Genomic DNA, 23,492 nt, shown 5'->3' with positions numbered 1-23,492 from the left:
TTTTGTTGACAGGAAACGGAAGGATCGGTGTTCAAGCCTTACAAGTGACCTATGGAGGGAGCCTAACATGCCTTCAACCGCACTAGGCCGAGGAACAGCCGCGAGATGGTGGCTATTTTCAGACTAATGCGCTGCCATCAGCTCAGTGAGCTATTTGACTCTTTACGCAAATATACGCTAATATTTGAAGCGATTTTAAGTATAGCAGAGTGCTGCAAAAGGGCATGTTCACGCAACAAGACATCAGGCCATGGTATAGAATAAATACATTGCTACATACACCACCCATCCTAAAGCGATGTCTAATACTGCGATCAAAGTTTCTTGAGCGTAGCGATAAATTTAACGTACAGTCAGTGGCGAGCATTGAACTACAGAATGTAACAGCCACTCGAATATAAGCACTTGCATATGCCGATACATGTTCTATACACGTCAAGGGCATTGCCCACCGACTTCGCTCTCAGCAGCCTAATGTGCCAAAGGACAAAAGGCATGCGTAATTAAAAATACAAGCGTGCGTGCCGGCTTTGCGTCCGAGGGACAAGCATGCCGTGAAAAGACTGCTAAGCCCCATGACTCATGTCACGTGCTGTATTGCAATGTCTGTTTGCTAACGCGATAGAATTAAGATTCCAATGTAAGAGAAAAGCAGGTGTCATCAATGTCGGTGTTGACAGCCGTGAACGGTAAATCCTGATGGAAGCAAAGAATTGTTAAAATTCAGGAACATGTCAAAGAATGTTCTGACTGATGTCAAAGTTCCCAAGGTGGTTCCTGTAGTCGAAGGAGAGTAATGAGCTAAAAGGAGAATTGGGTCAATCGCGGATTCGAACCTAGTACCTCCGGTTTTCCAGGCTGGTATACTGCTCATAGGTCAAGACAGCTCATATAGGTCAATACAGTGAAAGCGCTGTGGTCTTTAATCTGGTTAATTGTCTTAGAGAGACATACTCATGCGTTCATGAGCATCTAATGAAAAGAGAGAGAGCTCTTTAATGAAATAAAGATTTTAGCCGGCGACGATATTCGCTGACATGCTAAGGAAGGGGAGGAGGGAGGTGGGATTAGGGAATAAAGATGGAAGAAGAGTTAGACAAGAGAGTTTTCAAACAAGGCATTCGGCCCTTGAGGAAAAAGATCCCAACGCGAGGGATAACATGATTCGTTACCAAATTGTCTTTAAACCAGAAGAGCCCGCCTCGTCTCCACCCGTAGACGCTAGAAATAAAATTGAAGTTACCTTTGAGAAGCAAAAGGCGCAAAAACGCTCTCATTACTCGGTGGACTCCTCAGAGGACTGCTTTCTAGCAGTTTTCCGCTGGTGCAGTGTGGAATAAAAAAAAATAGAAGGCTGCGTTTAAGTCTGCTCAAGAGCGAAAAAAAAGCGAAAGCCACTTTAAAGCACTGTTGTCATAAGCTGTGTCGTCATTGCCACGTCCATTTCTTCTTCTTGATTTCCACTAGAATGTCGGTAACTTGAGTTACTTCTCTGACCCACTCTGCACGCTTCCTATATCTTAATGTTACCCTTACCATTTTTCGTTCCATAGCCCTCTGCGTTGTCCTCAACTAGTTACTTAGTTACTTTCTATTCCAATTACCCCCCTCTTCCCCGTTTTTAAGAAAAAACAAGCGTGGAGCGCCTAAAGTGATGTTGCAAATAAACTATGTACAGGTGCTCTCGATGACCCTTATTGCGGCTCGCGTGCATGCGTCTTCATTTTAAAACGCGCCCACCCAACAAGCATATATATATATATATTTTTTTTTTTTTTTTTGAAACGATGTCATTTAAGCATTAATTTATTGCTACACAATTCGCGCTTCTTTTCTCTTAGTGGAAGCATGCCGAACATTTTGGAACGTCATATTGTTCAGAAGTACTGTATATTTTTTGGGAGTTAAGTTTAATCTCAGATTCAGAAAATGGCTTCATCATGCGCCACAGAGTTAAAGGTCATCACATGTAACTCTACAGGCAACTTTAGGCCACTATAACATTGCTGAACTCCTGCACATTTGCAGAAAGCCTTCTTGTAAATCAATATTTCTTTTAAAATCATTGTTTTGAAGGAAGAATTATGTAAAATATGAGATTTATAAAATTGTTTTCGTGAGTTCTTGCAGCTAAGGCGCACTGATTAAAATGTAGAGCCATGGAGCAACAGCAATGTAGCGTGCGGTACATTCTTTCGGTAACGGTAACCGTAACATGTTGCTTTTTTTTTTTCGCTTTTTTTTTCTAGCTAACGTAGGCCGGCAATGCGTTCTTTCTTTTTAAAAAGCGTAACGAATAACATATTCAGTTACGTTGTTTTGTTTTTTTTCTGGTAAAGCCTACAACACTGATGCACCGCACGTTGTCGAAACCATCATGTTTCATCTTTGTGAAAAAGCTTTAGGGTGTCCTACTCGGTTTAATCACGTTAAAACCGCAGCATTCTTTCTAAATCTTAACTTAAAAGATTATAGGTTTTTTTTTTTCTTATTGTTATCTTTTGTAGCATTGTAACAGAGATGCTGAAGCGCCCCCCCCCTCCCCCCCTCTCCCTTTCCCCATCTTAGGTTAAAAAGAAAGTGTAAGTAAGGATAGACCCATTTGCAACGTTTAGCATCAGACGGGGCATTAAGCTGTTACTTATCGCGCTCCGAGAAATGGGCACTTCGCGTCACAAATCAAAAACAGTCTTTTGAGTAATGACATCTCGAGGCAGACAGTTTTATACAACAAACGCAGCGCAGGCAGCGCTGCTTCTCCTCTGGACATAACGAGGAGAATGGCGCGTGCGCTCGATAACGTCGCGACGCACCCCCGACACAACCCCGGGCCTCGGCCAGACGCTGCAGCATCACGGCGCCACTGCTCATCTGGTAGCAGCGAGGTGTAGCCGTAGCTTCTGCGACGCCTTCAAATGGAGCGCTTACACCGCGCCATGCACCGCGCACTGCGCGCTGCACTTGTACCGGCTGCGACCAGAGCCCGCAGAAGCCAGTGGATTGGCGACGCGCCAACGGCGCACTCCACAACCGGAAAACCGGTCCAGTCCGCCAGCTGACGCTGTGCTCGACCGTGTGCTCGAAACGGGGATGTTGTTTTTCCTTCTGACGTCATCACACACCGCCGCGCTCCCAACGACGGCTGAGGTCAGCTTGACGCTGTGCAAGCCTGTTTACACTCGCCTCATCCCAACGCGCCGCCGTCGCACCGTCCGCGAACCCCTTTCTCAAGCGCGCGGCACTGACGAAAGCGCATTTGTTGACCGAGGAGAGCGAACACGCGCTGCGCCCCAGCCACCGCCGCGGAGAAAGAACCCTGTAGTTCGATCCCAAGCATCCCAAGTTTAGACCTCAGCCTTCGTCAGCCATTCCCCGACTACGCGATGCGCCGCGCCTCCGAGAGTTTATTTTCATATGAGTTTGGAGAGCTCCCTACCAGTGATCGCGTTTACCCAGCCGCAGTTCTCCGGCAGATTCATGCGACAGTTCCAGCATGTTATTACAGTGCGCAAAATACTAAGGACGAACATTGCCACAAACAAAGGCAGTGTGGTAAGCGTGAGATATCAATAAAATAACTTCACGCAGCCTTGATAGTGAGAAGGTTGAAAGGTATGCGGGCATTAAAGGAGAGCAGTGAAATGAGGCGTGAAGCGCTACAGAAGTTGGTTGGTTTGGTTTGTGGGGTTTAACGTCCAGAACCGACTAAGGCTATGAGAGACGCCGTAGTGGAGGACTCCGGAGATTTCGACCACCTGGGGTTCTTTAACGTGCACTGACATCGCACAGAACACGGACGTCACTCCGTTTCGCCTCCATCGAAACGTAACCGCCGAGGTCGGGCTCGAACCCGGGTGCTCCGGCACAGTAGTCGGGACTCTTATCACTGCACCACCCCGGCAGGGCCGCTACAGAAGTACTTCAGATCGAAGGATCAGCGCCAGGCCACTGTCCCTTCCTGACAATTTGCAATGAAAATAAAATAGACCAGCTGCATCGCAAAACGACGCATAATTCGGTACATTGAAACAAGAAAAATGTTGTTTTGTTTTGTAGTCGCCAAATGTGCTAGCGAACGCTAACAGCCAAAAAAAAAAAATGTAATGATGAACACTCTGTCTGTGTGCGTGTTAACAGCCAGAAGAGAAAATACGGTTATGTTATGTTTTGCTTCTTAAGCTAGGAAATGTTCATTGCCAGGACATCTATCTACAGCAGTGCGGGTATTTTCTGTTCACAGTGTTAGAGCCAAAGGGCGCATTTCGCATAAATGTGCAATATTATCAACTCCCAACAAATTAGTAATAAACAAATGACCTTCATGCATTTCGCATTGCGACCATTGAACGAAATCAAGCAAACTTTAAATGTCACGAGTACCTTATGAACAGACGCCATTTGAAAGCTAACGGCTGGACACTCTGAGCGTGCCGTTTCGGCAACCAAATGTTCTCTGTTACAGTGTTTCCAAGATACTCTGTTGGGCTAGTTGGTACACATTCATTCATTCATTCATTCATTCATTCATTCATTCATTCATTCATTCATTCATTCATTCATACACATGCATGGTGTTCATGCTGTTTGAATTAATAATGACAGTGTTTTACCCTCTTACCTTTGTGCAGTAAACGTTTTGCGGGATCTTAGTATTTTTTTGTACGACCAATAACGATTCAACGCTCTTATAAGAGCAGCCTTAAATCACAGCTGTGATAATCGAGCCTGAAATAAACGGCGTGCTTTGTGGCAAACATTAGCACCACTATAATGCAGAGGTGGAACTAGTGAGTTCTGACTCGAGAAGAACTTCACTCGTTTGAGGCGAATTCAAGATTAGAAACCGTCACTATTCTCAAAACGTACTCGCAAAAGGAAGTTCGCGCCAGCGTATTATTTCTTCGCTGGCTATGGCTCCAGCGGTCATTAGCAGTCTTTGTTCACAGAACTAATACTTCTGGGCTAGCGCACGCATGCAAATAAATGTATACAGTTTAATATTTGGTTTAAATTGACTTTATAAGATTATCTGTCTCACAAACACAACAAAAAAAAAAACACTCATGGCTATGAAGTGAGACCAGGTATTCAATTACATCATGCCAATTTCCTCGACACCTGCACCTTCTCACGAAGGCTGACTCCGTCCACCAACCAAGCAATTCCAGCTTATCTTACGGTTGATACTAGCACAGCACGACGTACTACAACGGGAGTGTATGCACAGCCTAGGATACTGAAAATTCAAAATAGTGTTTCCTCTATTTTCCTCTCTTCATCCCTCTCACTCAATCCCCTTCTTATTATTTTTTTTTTGCCCTCTCACTTTCTTACACTTGCCCAAACTTCTTGAGGGTCATGCGCTTTTAAAAACTGTATCCTGGACGAGGAAAGATTTCGCGTTCATTGCACCAACTAGCGACGTCCGCGGCCTTCGTGAAGTCACGCTTATAGAGCTATAGTTACAGGTCTGAACAAAAACAAGTGGTGCAGCCGCGCTGGACAACACTCGTTATTCACATAATGATCCCGCCAACCGTCGACATAGTCTGCAGATGTTGAGCACAGGTTGAAAAACGCAACTGTAATGTGGTATTTCAGACCCTCATTGATTGCGTAAGAGGAAATCTAGAGTGTCATTTTCTTTCTTTAGCCAATAGCAAGTAATAAAATGATCAAGCTATATACAAAGCCTCATGATCCACTGCATTCAATCAGTGAAAACGAGTTTCGCCGTTTATTATGACAAGCTCAGGCTAAAACGACCTCAGAGTATGCCACAAGACCACCTGTCACTCATACGAAAAAGAAGGCACGAGCACCTTCGCCAAAATAAAAAGAAAATTATAGTAATAATAATAATAAAAGCAACGCTACTAATACGTTAAATACCAAACGCGTCACCAGAAGTTTGTTTTCTGAGCCTATAACTGTGTATTGTTAGCCCCGCGCTCAGACGCTTTCATTCGAGTAGTGCTCCGGATGTCCCTATATTCCTACGATAATGAGAATTATGAAGCCGCCGCAATTTTTTTTTTCACCATATGCTCTTTATACAGCTCCTATCTTAACTCCTCAATCCAACTAGAACTATTTGAAGTTTTCATGTATTTCAGATGGACCTCCGACACATCCTTAAAGATATGCTCGGACGCGAGTTGGGCTACGCTAGCTATTAAGAATGTGCTGAAGTGATTTCTGTACAGAATACTACAGCATCCAGTGTCGCAAAATATGCTAAGCTGAAAGATATGAGCATATAAAATGTATCTGTGTGACTAAACAGAACTTAATGAAACCACAATCATACTTGCTCGTGCGTTTGGGTTCAGTCGTTAAACACGAAAGCAATGTATTTTTATCGAATAATATTCAAACTATCTTGCTGTTAACCCGAGAAAGTTGAGTGTGCATAATAAACCCGGCGTAATGTCACCAAAACCGCCGTTGCCTCCCGCTGCCCGCTTCATAGCGTAATTCTAGAGTAGTTACTATTGATCCTTACTCCTCTCGTTAACTTTAAATCATATATTGCAACTTGACTGAATGGATCAAAGCTTTAATATCCCGTTGTTTTTTAAACTGAAGCCACAATAAACCGCTGCAGAAGCAATTAAAGCAGCATTGCTCTTGCCTCTCACAGAGCAGCAATATGAGAAGCTTCGCCCAGTTGTTTTTCCTTCCTTGTGAAGTGGGGATCCTTTTCCTTTTTGTCGGCTTTATTTTCGGTTCTCAAAGAAAAGGTCTTCTGCCTGTGCCAACTAAATGAATCCCTGCTCGCTGCTTTAAGATGCAGGGGAAAATTGCTGCCCACTCTAGAAGAAGGGGGCGGAGGTAGAAATGATGGCATGAAATTAGTCAAAAACCACTTTAAATGGAAGAAAATATTTTGTTCTTTATTTCCTTTATTACTTAGTGACCGTAGAGGCATGCTACACCTGCGCACGCAGCGAAAAGCCCGTAACCTTGCCTGAGAAAGTCGATTTTCTTTTCCACCCAGACGCCTCAGATCCCTGCAATCAACCGTGCGAGACGTGTATGTGCCGAGAGGTGTTATTAGCGGGCCTCTTTGAAGCGTTATGAAAATGCTCGCATAAGAGCTCACAGCCGGGAACTATTATTAACGGGCCATTTTGAAACGTTATAGAAAAGCTTGCAAAGAAAGGGTTCACAGTGCAAGGCATTGTGAGAGAGCGTACTCAAGGAGACTAATGTCTAACGGAAAGGCAAGCAAAAATGAATAACACAAGGGCAACTGTTCCCTGCCGCGGGAGGAAGTAAAAGAAATGGAAATACCAATGACGTGACTCAGACAGAGCAACGAGTGCTTCACAAAACATCACGTTCGTCGACTAATAGACTCCGTTTCTATAGTGCTGGAAATGACTAGTCGAAAAGAAAATTTCATTTCATTTCAAAATCAAAGCCAAAATGCACTGCAACAATGTGCGTACAACAAAGATATTGCGTGAAGAGGGGGGAGATCTGTAGTGAGTAGTGTCTTTTCTTTTCCAAGGTATTATAATCAACCGCTAGAAAGAGCTTTGGAGCCTGCCCAGCGGGTGTACTCACTGTCATTATTTTAGTAATGATCATCGATAGTCAATAGTCGTCAATAGTATGCACCAAATAAGGCCGGCCATGTTGTATCAGCCCCACTTTAATCCTCTTTCGCCGCATGATCCGCACATGCACTGCCGGTAGCACAAATACGTCGGAGCGCTAGGTGATGCTGACGGACTCGATGATTACAAAGCTGGGTGTCGATCTATGTGATCTATATATGTCAAAGATACTATACTAGTTAACAGATCGTCAGGTGATTATCGGTTTCTTTATTAGCTCACTGAAAACAAAACAAGCTTTTACCGGGTCCTGTAAACGTCTCGTCGTCAATGAATTATACTCATCTATCTCTTATAAGCATTGCACATTTTAGCATAAAATGAATCACTTCCAAAAGATAGCCTAATAGGCTGCACTTTCGTCAGTCATCCATTGTCTTCATCTCTATAGGGAAAATGTCGATGCGTCGATGACTGCATACGGTCAGGCTGAATATTTCCTGTTAGAAGTAATTCCTAAACAAAGACCAACCGTACTTTGTTTAGAAACTGCCTTCTTCTAAACAAACAGGAAGAGGCAGATGTTGTGTGGTTCAGCTTTCGAAATCTTGTGTGAAGTGATTTCTTATTGCTGTATTCGTTTTTCGCATGCCCTGGGCTTATAGGTTTCAAGTGAATGCGCTCTCACAGGCGGTTAAAAAGCCGATATGTTTACGGTAAAAGAGTGGATTCCTAATAAGATAATCGCCGAAGGACATGGTAGAGAAAGTGAATAGATTATGCTAAGAAGTTTAAGGCTCCAGAATGGTCGTAATTGGACAAAAATTATTTATTTGCAGATCACAGAGGAGTCTTTATCCTGCAGTCAGTATGATAATGATGATGAAGCTCCTAGGCAGGCGCACTATAATAATGGTGCCAAAAGCAAAATTAGCTCTGCCACCGAGGATACATGATGTGACCAGGATCTCACGGACATCTGGTAACAGATCCTGACACGGGAGTCATTAGTGACGTCACTGTGTAACGGATGGGAAACGATTCACGAGCATGACTAACCTTTCTTTTTCGCTAACTATGGGTGTGGGATATCTCCGAAGGAAAAACGCAAAAGCGCAGCAGGGAATTCTTCGAGGAAAACGGAAACAGGAGTGAGACTCGGTGCAACCCCTGGAGAGGTCGTTTATTCGCCCTCTTTCGAACACATCTGAAAGACGATGCGATGGGCGGAGCGTAGCGTTAGGCAAGTGATAAATGGAGAGGACAGTCGGGCTTACCTGAAGAAAAAGCTGCGCGCGTCGGTATACCGAAGACTGCGGAGGCGTGCGTCGGATTTCAAGCTGCGAAGAAGCCTCTATAGCGGACGGTCTTCCCTAACCTCAAGACGGCCGAGGAAAAGCATCACTAGTTGTTCAAGCGAGAAGCGTGAGAGCAAAATCTGGAGGGAGTGACTCGGACTCGGCGATATCATCGAGAGACAAGTGAGGTTCTTATATTATGCGCTAATAACTCCCATGAGCGAGAGGAAGGGCTCATTCCGTTTGTAGGCTTAGCCGGAAGGAACGTTTTTCAAACATACATGACCAACCACGAGCTGGTTCCCTCAAACTTGGTCATTGTTTATGATGCGATTTACGTAAAACTGTTAGATGGAAAATTTTGTGTCGAGACGTACGAGCAGCACCCGGTTACAGCGGTTCTTGCTCGACCGCTGCTTTTAGAACAGCGATTTGAGCGCCTTTTTTCGACCACGCCTCGCGGAAAACTCTTCAAAAGATTTGCGTACCCACGAAAAATGCTATTGGTAAGGTCATAAACGTAATCGGAGTCTTGTTCGGGACTCCGCAGACAAGTTGAAAACGCACTGATCCGGCTTGGTATGCTTTGATAGAGAAGTAAAATTGTGAGCCGGTTTTTATTTCTGGAGTTCCAAAGCCACAATTGGGACAGGGTTAGTCCAGAGAAACTAACTTCATCACCACGACCATTTATCCTTTCAAAACGATTATCATTACTCGAAGCAAACAGTACTTTTAAGGCAACCACCCGGGCAGTTTGTCTTCGCATGCTATAAGAACTTAGTGACAAACGGTAATTGCTGCAGTAACACCTCGACCTGGCTTCCCTCAGAGTTCTTTGCCCGCTACTTCTGGCGTCAAAAATTGGTTCTCTGTAGCTTCCGATTTATGTAGAAGCGTGGTTCAACTTCTAACATAGAGAAAAAGTGTTCCCGACCAGAAAATAGGCTAGAAACGCTGTGATGAACCAAATGTAATTTAACCCACCAAATTTTTATAGCCTCCGGAAGCTAAGTCACTGCCATAGCTCGTACGCATTATTTATTTATTTATTTATTTATTTATTTATTTATTTATTTATTTATTTATTTATTTATTTATTGTTTGTTTGTTTGTTTGTTTGTTTGTTTGTTTGTTTGTTTGCTTGTTTGTTTGTTTGTTTGTTTGTTTGTTTGTTTGTTTGTTTGTTTGTTTGTTTGTTTGTTTGTTTGTTTGTTTGTTTGTTTGTTTGTTTGTTTGTTTGTTTGTTTGTTTGTTTGTTTTTAAACTCGCGGGAAAGGCAGCTGTGTTTTTTTGTTTTAACGTCATTCACGGGGAGCCTAAAAATGTGTTATTTTACAGACCAATCTTATGTCGGACCGAGTGCCAAGTACGCACACCGAAGCGTCCATTTTAATAACGCGCGTGACCTGTATTCGCTGAGACAGATGCGTTCTCGGAGCAGCCATTACGCGCTAAATATCGGAACAGGGAAGGAGTGCCTTCGGTATACCCCTGGTGAATGCTTCAGCTGCGGGGCATATATACGTAATACTCATTACATGGGGCCTTTGAGGATTCAATAAATAAATGAAAAAGAAAATACTTGGCAGCGCGCGTGGCAGACTGTCACCATACGCTCGTGTACGTGACGTAGCAGTCAGCGCAGTAACATTAATGCAAGCGGACTTGCCCAGCGCATTTGGTTCTGTCATGGGAAGATTTAAAGCATGCGGGATGCTAAGGTCAGATTTATGGGAGCCTATCGATGGCAGCAAACCTGATATAAAATGTTCCTGAACATTCTTTTTTTCAACGAAAGAAAATGGGGCCACTCTAATCTTCCTGCTTTTAATTTCAAGCTGGTGAAAGGGGCGGCGGGGACGCAGCGTTCTCTATGGCTCCCTATCTCGTTCGGTCTCGTCGTTCGAGCGGCGACGGTGAGCGTAAAGGGAGCTGGTATTTCATTTAGAGCTTCAGAGATATAGCTAATTGAGGTACCCACTCGGGCCCCTGTTCTTTTTCTTTTTCAGAAAAAATGTATCTCCACTTTAAAGGACTAATTAAATTATATAACGGCCAATATATTCTCAAGTCTCGCATTCGGGTTTTTCAATGAAAAAGTATACGATACACTTTAACTTGCCGTGCTTTCTGTCCCCCACCCCAACATACTATTAAGTGAACGAAAAAAAAAAAAAGACAGCATTCACGAGTGAAATAGATGACAGCAATGCAATTATGTTTTCCTGGTCCAGCACGACCTATGCTTGACCGAAGAGTAGTAGAACGGCTGCCTACCTCTTTCTATTTGCCTTCGGTGATCGGCGAATTCTAAACGTCTCTTGGACGGTAGCGTAATGATGCCACGTACAAAGATTTAGAAAGACGATCCTAGAACAAAACACAGGCTTATACTTCAGACGGGGCTTCTGGATACTGCCTGGCCTCTAGATACTGCCTGTAACAGATTCAAGTCGCGGATCCAGTAATGTTTTCCTGACGTGTCGGTATAGTTCTGCGTTGATAAGGGTGCATCTAATGACGGCTTCGTCTTCTCACACGATGACATGCGCAGGGTATAAGCGAAGGAGTGAAGCCACCCCCGGACCATCCAGTGTCCACGCACTCAGCCCTACCCACATCAAGGAAAACTAATCGAGCACTCGGCGCCCACACCATGGGCACTGCGGGAGTCGTGCTGGCGCTGTTTACCCTGGCGGCGACCAGCACCCGCTGTCTGGTCCAGGCGCAGGGCGCATTCTCATTCGAGTTTCCGGAAGACGATGGTTGCCGCACACCATTCAACGAGCCAGGAAGCTGTCTTGAACTGGCCCGATGCCCTGCGCTGCAGTCCGTCCGAGACTTCAACTTCCTGCGCCGCTACATCTGCGGCTTTTCACGCAATGTGCCACTGCTTTGCTGTCCGGGAGGCGGGCAGCCGAGGCCACCAGTCAGGCAACCCACACGGCAGCCTCCTACACGGCAGCCCCCTACAAGGCAGCCCCCTACCAGGCAACCGCCCATAAGACAGCCTCCCACTAGGCAACCACCCATTAGGCAGCCACCTACCCAGAGTCCGCCGACCCGAGATAACTCCGACCTGTTCGCTGGGCCGAGAATCGCCAACTACCCTCGCTTCCTGCCTGCTGGTGAGCAGCTAGCCGTTATTTTTCAGTTTTCATGAAAACAGAGCGATAAACGCGAGTGCTAAAAGAAAGGGAAGCATACTACGGGCTGTGGTCGTAGTGTCTATTTCTTCATTTTGGTTCGTATATATTTTACACTGTTTTCATGAAAATTGATAGTTATCAATCGCCTAACTCTATTTACTTCTACGTTATTATTTACCACCTACATCACTCTACCATCAAGTCTTCTAGATTTCGTTTGGCATATGCTGTTGAAGGAGCCCACGATAGTTGCAGCACTAAGCTGATGTCTGAGGCTTTTATTTTTTTCTGGTCCAAACAAGTGGAGATTAGGTTCAAGAATACAGCTTCAGGCCGAGTGCGAAATTCAGTTTTCTACAGGATTTTCTCTCCACCTCAGGAGTAGTTTGCGGAGTTGCACACTTATATGTCCATACATATAACCGCAACATTTTCCCAACACATGAATGCAATTTCCGACGACGTAATGAAAGCCTCCGGACTCACAGCTAACTCCCGAGAAGAAGATTCGCAAGTTATTTTACAGCAAAGCGAGGCAATGCACTTGTTTGCGGCACTCTTTTCGGGACACCGGCTGGTAAGAAGAATGAAAAATGATAAATTATCTCGCTGCATCCCAGTCTTCTCGACACCTTGAAATTGGCCAGTGTGCAAGCAGAGCTGATCTGAAGCTTTAATACGAAATAATGACATTGCACACTCATATTTAGAGAACGACAAATGAAATCATTCCAATCACACAGTCGTAATTTACGAGTAGCTGGTGCACAGACTTAAATATAGGCTTTGGACACATTGTGCACGCGAATACACTGACCGTATTTTTTTTGTAATCGCTCCATACAGCTTGCGGTCTTACCAACGTCAGCGTCAGCCGCATCGTGGGAGGCCGCGAGTCGGAGCCTGGAGCATGGCCATGGATGGTGAGTTGCCTGCCTCAGCATTACGCTTGCACCAAGCCCTCAACGTGATTTCATATATTTTCCTTGATCATTCCAAAACTCAGGCTGGGCGTATTGTCAGAAGACAAAAGATGAAGCGTTTTCCTCTTTAGCCTCGTGGAAGAGGCGGAGTAGATAATCACGGGAACTGTTTCTTGCTGCTGCTATGACATTTATTCCGTAAATATCCTGTACATACAATACATTAAACCTTTGCATCACATTACATTACATTGAACGCATTAAGCGCCAAGTACACCGTAGTCGGCTTCTCACTTGTCAGACTTCTCAGAAGCTGTGTCTCCTATGATCTTGGGTCCCTGGCTCTTCTATGGTCCTCTGCATGCCGCATTGGTCTCTCAGAGAGACTTTTGTTCCCATACAGTGGCCCTTATCCTGCGGTGCGCCAAGTGCCGGTATGACGCATGTACTTGCCCCTTTATTGCCTGCGTCCTCGCCACCTCGCCATCTTGCCACTGACATTGTACATGTTTCCAGCCTTAAGCTATACCGAATTGTTTCTTCTTTGCAAGTTTAACGCCGGGACGGCGCTTGCACCGCTGGTGGTCATGTTAGGAGACGACGAAGACGAAGTGTTTTCCTCTCTGGCCCAGAATAGGGAGAGGTAGATGACGACGAGTAACTGTCCCTTTTTGCTGCTATGACATTCATGCTGTAAATATTATGTAAATGCATTAAATCTTCACGCAGCGATATAAACTTTGTGGGCTTGGTCACTCCTACTCATCTTGGTGTAAACGATAGGGTTGTTGCACCGTTCACTAACATTGTGCAGTTATCATCAACAACCACCTATCAGGTCCTTGTCCTAAAAAAGACTTTCGTAACGGTATTTCGCCTGCAGGCGGCCATCTACATCAACAGTGGTGGAGTCAACAGCGCCGCCTGTGGCGGAGCACTGGTTACTGATCGCCATGTGGTGACCGCCGCCCATTGCGTCGTCGTCGGACATCGAGCGACCAAGTATGTTTTGCTTAATTGTCGTTAATTGTCAAAGCAGATTGAATAACAATCGATTGCTTGTGCTCTCCTGTTACCGGTCCACAATACGCAGAGATGCACCTACGCATGCCACTTGTCAACAGATATGTGCCCGGGTGAGCTGACTGCATACCCCTCCTTTCCGTTATTTTGACCAGTCCTGCTCCCTTTTTCATCACCTAACCACCAATCCCTAGCAAGGAGACACGCGTCAGCCTTACACCATTCAGTCAATACCAGCCCAAAAGCCATACAGTGAACTTTTCGCTAACGTAGTAATGGCCCTGACTATAGGAACAACAATATAGCCGTCAAGCGAGGTATTCTTTTCTCTCTCCATTTCGGCTCATAAGCTTATATGACACTTACCTATCAAGAATGCTCACGATATAATTTTTCTGAGACTAACAATGACTCCAAAAGTTTTGATATAGCTGGGTACATGAAACGTCAACTGTGAAAGTCTATCGCAAGCTTGCGTCATTACGTGCAGAGGCGCTTCGCAAATCTGGGATCCGACCCAGCGCAGATAGAGATTCAAACGCTGCGCAGATGGCTTGCAACGAAGACGAAAGGCGGCTTACCTGCTTTCCAGCTAAACATAAACTCAAACAATCTGCTAGGTACTAACGTCTCACGCTTTCTCTCGAATTGTGGAAGAGACCTCCCATTTTCAATAGGTAGTTCAGCGCAGTCACATTCGAGTTTACGGATTTTAAAGTATGGGTTCGTTATCAGAAAAATTTACTCAGGACGACAAAGTTTTCAGCTATCGCTATGCCGCAATATGAAGCGTAAAGATCTGCGAGGTTATTTATATACCTTGAACTGTTTATTCATTCTTGTAAGCGGTGATATAGATAGCCTTGCACTCTACGTGCGGCTATAGTAAGTAAGCTTCTTTGACATTCTGAAAAAGAACACATTTAGCAGCGGGCGCTAAAATTGGCGCTGCTCATAAAAATGCAGACGTATATGAGGAGTAATTGTGTCGGCTTACACTTATTATTGTTCACGTGTAGAAATTAAGCCACAAGCATGCGGCACCAGACTTGTCTTTTCATTTACAATAGTTGTTTATTTGAGGGAAAAAAGGGCAAAGGCAAAAAAGCAATGAACGAAACAAAAGCGCGACCAACATATATGCTAAGGTAACTCTTACACTTCGTCCACTACCACGCGCATAACTATACGTAAGTCAATGTGACAGCATATCATGTAATGCATATCTGTCTCCCCCCCTCCCACCCTGTCGTGTGGAACAGTGATTGCCGATGACGCGTTCAGAACGCACAAGCTGCATGGGAGCGTGATCCTAACCGTCAATCGCTGTTTGACACGCCGTCCCACCGCTTCACACTCCCTGTCCAATACAACAAGCGTCGTACCCATTCCCACAATACCCTTCACCCCGTCAGGTCACCTTCCGCCCTTGCTTCATCTTCTCTCCCTACTACCCTCCCCCCCCCCCCCCCCCCCCCCTCGCTAAAATTGGAGAGGATCGTTTTACATCTTCTTTGCCACCTGCCAGCAGATGCGTCAGAGGAGAGACGGCTGTCTAATGTCAAAGCATTTCTTGACTCGTAGACGTAAGTGGCGTGTCATCAGAGCTCAACAGCATGGGTAACTAACATAACCCTTGACTAAGGACATATGTACATAGCAGGGATAATTTATTACCTCAGTGAAACATATAAATGATTGCTTAATTAATTATTGAACCAAATTAAGTGATGGACGGGAGCTGCGGACAGAGCGTGTCCGCATGAACAATCAGGTATTTTTGATCAAATTTGGCACCCAATAAACCCTGACTGCTCATTGGAGGGTCAAATTCTAAAGTTAAAGCTCAGCTACTTTGGTCATCTGATGAGAAGAGAGGAGTCGCTGGAGAAAGATTTGATGTTGGGAAAGGTTGAGGGTCGCCGGAGAAGGGGTAGGCAGCGAACGCGATGGTTAGATGGCATCCTCGAGGCACTGCAGATGAAGTTATGTGATGTTAGGAAGATAGTGAGAGACCGGAAAGCGTGGCGTGACATGGTCAATAGGGTCACGAAGAGTCGGACACGACTGAACGACTGAACTGAACTGAACTGGCACCCAATATAGTTAGAGTACGTCTAACTCGATGATGACCTCCATTTTTTTTTTTGGGGGGGGGGGGGGGGGGGGGGGGAAGGGGGGGGGGCATTTTCAAAACTTGGCCCCTGGACTAATTGAACAAAAATCGATTTACAACTTAGTTCGAATGCATGTTTAATTCAATGGCAACTTCCAAATTGAAAATGTGGCCCCCTGGGCCTCCAAATTTAAAACTCCTAAAAATTTCATCAGAACTGATGTCTAACGGAGTGCGAGTAGAGCCGATTCAGTGGAAACCTCCGAATTGGGATGAGCCATTCTCAAACATTTGAGCCCTGGATCCTAAAAATTTGACCTCCTCACAATGTGACCAAAATTGATGTCTAACTTAATTTGAGTCTGGCCAACTCAATGGTGACTAGTAAATTTACTTGAGTCACCCCCAAAATGTGGGTCCTTGACCCCCAAAGTTGGCTTCGTCCGACTTAGACGGAACGAAACGGCAACTAAGCAGCGGTACTATGCAACGAAATGCGCAACTTAGAGCGTAACTAGGCGCGGAACTTGCAATGCTTTCGAAATAATTAATTAATTAATAACTAAGACATAATTTATTTATTTATTTATTTATTTATTTATTTATTTATTTATTTATTTATTTATTTATTTATTTATTTATTTATTTATTTATTTATTTATTTATTTATTTATTTATTTATTTATTTATTTATTTATTTGAGCATACTGCAGGCCCAGTGAAGGGTCTGACAGAAGGAGTAACCATTACAAAACAAAGTGCAAAATATGAAATACAAAAACAAGAACATAATGTTCGACAAGTGCAAAGCAAGATGCAGCGAAACAGCAATTCAGTAAACAGCCTTTTTAAGGAATCAATGTGAACGAGGGGTGGTAGTAGTAGCTGATTCAACGCGGTTATGGGGAGTGGGAAAAAACATTTGAAGATATTTGTTTTGACAAGTAAGGTGTTCTATTTCTTGTTACCCTAGACGTTACCGGTTTAAGATACAAATCAGGAGCCTATCACAATTTAGTAATTTTTAGTATAAAGAGAAGTTTTTTGCCTTGTAATCTGCGCCCAAGTTCAAGGGACTACATGTTATGTTGAAGCATTAGAATAGATGGTGAGTCAGTGGTGTGTTGTTTAGAAAATATAAACATCACTGCACTAAAGTTCACCCCTATAATTTTTCCAACATTGCGGTTCTAATAATAACGCATCATTAATGCATATCTGAAAAAAATCATTATGACCTGCAACCTCTCAATAGGGATTAAATTCTTATTGACTATCAAGCGAATGCGAAGGTTTTCGGCCGCAGCGTGTTACGAGCACAGGGAAAGTATTCGCTTTTTTTTTTTTAAGCTCCATATGCGCTAATGACCTTCCCCATAACAAACAGGACCAAGTCGTGCTATGTCCCATTTACGGTCATAACCGCCAGTCTGGATTTCTTTTTTTTTTTTTTTTTTTTGGCGAAGTGCTTTCCTGTCTGGCGCCATAAAATGGTAAATAATTATGGCTGCATAACGAGTACTTGGAGCCGTGTAAACCGATATTACACTTAAAGGAAACAGAGAGCGAGTAGTTTGCTCTATCGGCGCCTAGCTCTAACGAGGGCTGCTTACCGTAACGCAGCCTTCCGGCATCGTCGTTCACGGTGCGCGTGGGAGACCACAACCTGGTGCGAAGCGACGACAATGTCATGCCCGTCGACGTGCCTGTCGTCAAAGTTGAGCGCCACGCGGACTTCGTGGCACGCACCTTCAAGAACGACGTGGCTGTGCTGACCTTGGAGCGCCCGGTGACCTTCAACAAGTTTGTACGTCCCGTGTGCCTGCCGTACGGCGATGACTTCGCCACGCGTGACCTCAATGGCTACCATGCGTTCGTCACAGGCTGGGGAACCACAGCATTCAGTAAGTGTTATTTGCGCCAAATAGAGCACGCTAACCAGCCAGTTATGTTGTTTTTTTTTTCTTGGCCACTTATTTAAAAAAAAAAAAACAACTAAGAAGCAGATCTTGTAACGCATTGAAAGGCTATGCGCAAAAACGACGACACAAAGAAAGTACACGACAGGACGACCGCAATGTTCAATGACATTTAAATCCGAATGAGGCGTGCACTAAACCAGAAAACAAAAAATTTGGCTATTGCTGCTTGCTCAGAGCAACTATTCCAAAATCCCCGCAAAAAGCCGTACCGCAGCAAATGTGCCAAAACGCACTGAATAAAAGGACTGCACTAGAATTTCTTGTGCACATTAAATGCGGGCTGCTGTACATTTGTTGCGCTCTTAGACCAATGCACTTATCAATGCACAGGGCCTGAGTGTGTTTTTTCTGAGCCAAAAATGGTAAATGTCCGGATTATGGGCTGCGCCTACTTGATTCTGAGCAATTTTCAGGAAGATAATATTGTCCTCACTCTGGGAGCTCGGTGGCAAAGCTGAATTGAAACCTGCGTCTCTCGTAATATAAATTTATTCTCAATGATGCTGCATTGCAATCATCTGCCGCTCCTACTAGCCGACGGCGTTTGATCAAAGGACAAAATAAAAAAAAAAAAAGGAAAGAAAACGTAATAGAATACGAATACAATCCTGGTTTGGTTCCACAACTGCGCCCCGCCATAGTTCTCCACTACGGCGTCTCTCATAGCCTGAGTCGCTTTGGGATGTTAGACCATAAAAACCAAACCAAAACATAACCTTGGCATTACTGTGTTTCTTCAGGTGTGTGCTGATATATCGTGCTGAGAAACACATCCGCATCATATTTAATACAACACTGGATGTGTATGATAGCAGGTTTGATCCTAAAAAGTATAAACATGGGAAATAGAACCTCCAATATGGATTGTACGGTAATTACCTCAGATGTTCATCTTGCTTTTTTTTTTTTTTTTAGCGTTAACAATTATGATTTATTTTTACGCAGACGGCGAGTCTAGCGACGTGCTCAAAGAGGCGCAGATCAAGATCTGGGACGAGGATACCTGCAAGAAGGCCTTCGTGAAGGAGGTACCGATTTCCAAGGTGTATTTGTGCGCAGGAGACGGCAACGGACGCCAAGACTCATGTCAGGTAACTTCCCGAAAGATGCCCTTTAATAGAACAAATTACAAATTTATTTCAGCGTTTTAGCACTTGAGTGCATTATTACAATGCGCATCATTACGCAATCTGACAAAATACTCATTGCCAAGTTCGCTACTTATGGTTTGAAATATATTTCTCTGGGGTCGTTTTGTATCGACCTCAGATGACCTCACATTACAGCCTGTCTCTCCACTCAATCAGAGATAGTTATCTTTGCTGTCTGCAGCTATTTGTTACCTGCCTATTCAGAGCTAGTTGACGGCAGTGCCAGCCACTGATGCCCTTTCCTACATTCTTAAATCCTCAATACAAGATGGTGAAACGTTATCCCCGGCGTGGGTAAAAATGTACTTTTCCCATTTTGCTGTCACTGGCTTGTGAGCCCTACATCCTGCAGACTGGAGGAACTATTTCTCCCAAGACTCCCGCTGAAATCAGAATCGGTCAGTGGCAGAATGAAGGATGAAGAGAAAAATTTACGGGCTTGCTGGCTGGCACTGATCGGTCCACCTCTATCATTGTGGCGAGCAAAGTACTAAAAGGAACGCTGAAAAGATAGGAACTGAAATAAACAGTGATCTTCCTACACACCTGCTAGGAAGTGTGCGCTCGCTTCTGTATTTTTACGATGACACCCATTTAATAGGTAATTAATTTCACACTAATAAGTACTGAAAACGTCTACTTCTTCTCATCCACATTAAAAACCACCGCCTACACTAGCAGAAATTAAGTCAAATTTATTTCTTTGGAAAACGAGTGGAAATGAAAACAGAAGTTTAGACCTGAGTCGGATATCTCGTACGTGGCACTATCATCAAAGCGAGGGTTGATGACTTCGAACCCCCTTTCCGCCCCCGTCCTATGTGCCTTGTTAATAAGCGCACGACTTTCGAATTGCGATGCATTGTCAGAGACCGAGTCACCCTTGTAAAGGTCGCAAATGTTTTAGAGCTCTGTGATGTGATCTGGCCCAAAGAATCAGAATCGTTATCGGCCACTCTTTTCCTATCTGTGTCCTCGAGCACACTGAAAATGTTAAATAGCTGGGAAGTTCATGGTGCGGTCATTCAGGCCCACCGAATGCGTGGCGTGTTGAACATTTGCAACGCAACCTTGAACAAGGTATGTTGCTGGGCGAATTGGTTAAGAGACGAACATCTTGTTCGTCGTCTGCTAGCACTCTTTCTCTGACAACCTTGAAAAAAAAAAAAAAAAAAAACAGGAAGGGAGGTTCTGTGAATCGATAAACGTTCCACTAGAGCAATTGCGCTCTCTCTACCGACATGCGTTAGCCAAATATTGTGTTAGTAGTAGACTGGGTTTTCGTACACTGCAGGAGATTTAACGTTATATCGTGCACTACAACCATTACATCTGTTTGCTTTCAGGGTGACTCGGGAGGCCCGCTGGTGCTTCCAGATGAAGGCCGCTTCTTCCTCATTGGCGTCGTATCGTTCGGCAAACGTTGCGCGACGATCGGTTACCCGGGCGTCTACACGCGACTCACCGAGTTCCTCCCGTGGCTCAGCGAGAGACTTCAGTAGGGCACAGCATGTCACAATGGATGGAGTTCCAGCACGTTTCAGGACCGCTTTCTGGGCAGAGAAACGCTACATGTGTGCGTGTGAGCTCTTCCGGGATAGGCTGGAGAGCCCAAGATGCAAGCAAGATGGCGTCGAACATGGCGCCTCCACAGTGCCTACAGACTGGCGTCACAGCTCGGGCTGAGCCGTCTTATACTGTTCGAAGAGCTAAGGGACTTGTGATTATGCCCAAGGTCACAGGGATCAGAAGCTACGGTGTTCTAGAGACAAACCTTCAAAACTGCGAAAAGCAAAAACATCACTCTTCTTTTTTTTTTATTTTAGCAAAAACGCACAAGAGGAATGTTACTCCTCCGCTTCTTGAGCACCAATGCCGGCTGTATGTTTTGTGTGCTCTTAAAGTGTGCAGATAAGCTGTAGCAGGCAACCTGAATTGCTCAGTAGCAGCTGGCTCCCTGACCTCAGAATGTTTCTGCATACACTGACTACAGTCATCAAAATTCTACAGACGTGCTTAAGTGTTCGCTAGTCGATTACGTGGTAGTAAGCATCATTCGCCGCCAGCTTAAAAGAAAAAGTTTCAAGTGAACAGGCAGAGCAAATGTAGAAAGCATCTTTTACCGCGGCGCGGTTCCTGGCAGGCTTGTGACAAAAAGCGGCATAATTTTAGTCTTGTGCAAATACTCGAACAATTCTGGGCCAACACCAGTTCAGGCCTATATTTCACTCAACAAATATGCCAAGTATAACCAGTTTTACTCTTTTTCATAATTATCTGCTATTCTGGTATGATGACACAAAGCTTCATGAGCGCGCATGTGTTAGTTCTAATGGGAGCCATTGAAAAAGAAAACGACAGGCAGCAAATTCAACCCCAGCTTCCGTGTTACACACAAAGCAAGGGGAGGGAGAGAGGTTCAAGCGACTTCTTAATTTGGAAATTTCTGTACTTGCTCAGATTATCCCGACAACGAACTTCTCTCCGTATAATACCTGATAATAAGCTACTATTGTGAAGCCTTGAGGTATCACAGCGGTTTTTCGTGTAAACATATCGCTCATGCAGTTCTGGTTTTTGGTAATGTTGCTTGATATAAGCATACATGGGAGTACAAAAAGTGTACGTAAATAAGGCAAGCAAAAAAAATATATCAACAACAAAGAGTATTTAATATGTGGAGCATACGCATATATTCTATGATCAGCTCATCTGTTATTTATTCGCACTGCCTTACTAGACGTACGTGAACATTTGTTTCTTTTTTTCTTTTGGTTTGCTTATATGCATCCGAGGCAATGGAAACATCGTAGGACGTTCAGCATTTTCCCGTGCTTCTGGCGTGCCATAATGGAACATCGCAAAGGGTGCCGGTATAGCACCACAGGTAGACACCACTTAGGAACAATAAATTAGGACGATCGCCACCATGTGGCAGTTGCCGAAGACTGTTTCTTGCCTACTTCCTACAGGTCGCTTTTAAACCTATACGTCTAGCATTAGTGCTTTAGCTGCGTCGGCCGCAATGTTATGTAGCTGTACTATTACCAGACACCTGTCCGCTTTGGTAATGCACGAGCGCTAAGCAAAACAAAGGCGCTCACTCAGCCGAGCACGTATCTCGCGCCAAAACTTTCGCTGCATATTCGTGAAGCGTGGTGCCAGATACCTCGCCAGAGGATGATCCTGGTTTTAAAACACAGCAAAGATAATAACGAAAATAAATGCTTCAGAAGTGTAACGCACAGAGCCACCGCAGATGATTCAGCCTTCGACAGTACAAGGACGGCGACGTGGTGATGTCCGCATGTCGTGTCATATTTCCGATACGCAGGAGCACAAACCCGCGAAAATATCGTTTCATCGGTCATTCTACTTAATATTACAAGCTCGCAGCGCGGCTATCAAGTACGGAAAAGAGAAAAAATAAATAAACATGAAATGTTCAAATCCGCCTTAACCGGTTGTGACTGTATTTGCATCGCCGTTGTTCTGGTCAACCTGCACAAGTTCTTTTTTTCAGTGATATTGGCTGTATGACTGCCGCAGTATAAACGAAAACACGTAAATAAAGTTAAATGCAACCAGGCACGAAACGTTGTGTTCAAGTTTAAGAACTGCAACATACGACACTGGACAGAACATGGTGTTGCCATACCTGTGCTGTCAAGTTCCCTTCGCTCGATAGAGCTCATTTGTCTGACTTCTCCTTTGGCTGCTTCTTACAAGCACACTGCGTACATGTCTTCGCTGTACTGCTCAAGGAAGGAACACGTACTGGAGTAAAAATGTAAAGCAGTAATTTTTTTCCTGCAGCAGAGCACTGACATTTTGCGCCATTTGTTGTCAATACGTAGACAAAATATAGACAGTTTATTTGTTTCCCCTGTGTACGGGAGACGCCCCAAGTACACAGCAGGCACGCCCTCTCTTTAATCTCTAGCATGGAATCAAATCAGTGTGGCCCGGGACATCTTTGAGGCTCGTTTAAGCGCTACCGCAAGTCTGGCCACCTGTCACCAATACCTGTGCGCCCACGATAAACACTATAATTTGAACAAAAAATCCCCCAAAAGATGCTCACAGGAGCTATCCCAGGATAGAAGACATGGCTATGGCTTTATAAGCACGTGCATCAGTTGTGGTCAGAAGTAACGGTTACTAAGGACATCTCCAACCGATTTTTGTTCTCAGTGTAAACTGACTCTGTGATTATGTCTGGCTACGTTGACTATTTCTTTATCAGTAAAAGACTCACTTATCTTCGCAAACACAGCTTTGA

At 44.4% G+C, this 23,492-nt stretch overlaps 1 protein-coding gene across 1 annotated transcript in view; it reads left to right on the top strand.

Annotated features, from left to right (window-relative positions):
• Positions 1 to 22,806, top strand: part of LOC146185338 (proclotting enzyme-like) — a 37,046-nt gene extending 14,240 nt beyond the window's left edge. The window contains exons 2-7 of the mRNA XM_084606283.1: positions 11,421 to 11,994; positions 12,862 to 12,938; positions 13,822 to 13,940; positions 17,701 to 17,981; positions 19,005 to 19,150; positions 20,557 to 22,806. Of these exons, the coding sequence (XP_084462409.1) occupies positions 11,523 to 11,994; positions 12,862 to 12,938; positions 13,822 to 13,940; positions 17,701 to 17,981; positions 19,005 to 19,150; positions 20,557 to 20,712 (1,251 nt within the window). The 5' untranslated portion in view covers positions 11,421 to 11,522 and the 3' untranslated portion in view covers positions 20,713 to 22,806. The remainder of the gene's footprint in view (positions 1 to 11,420; positions 11,995 to 12,861; positions 12,939 to 13,821; positions 13,941 to 17,700; positions 17,982 to 19,004; positions 19,151 to 20,556) is intronic.
• Positions 22,807 to 23,492: the final 686 nt, after the last annotated feature.

This window comes from Amblyomma maculatum, chromosome 6, assembly GCF_055883805.1.
Source record: "Amblyomma maculatum isolate TAMU_Amacu chromosome 6, ASM5588380v1, whole genome shotgun sequence".
Classification (NCBI taxonomy): domain Eukaryota; kingdom Metazoa; phylum Arthropoda; class Arachnida; order Ixodida; family Ixodidae; genus Amblyomma; species Amblyomma maculatum.
This window is presented reverse-complemented; position numbering and strand designations above follow the sequence as displayed.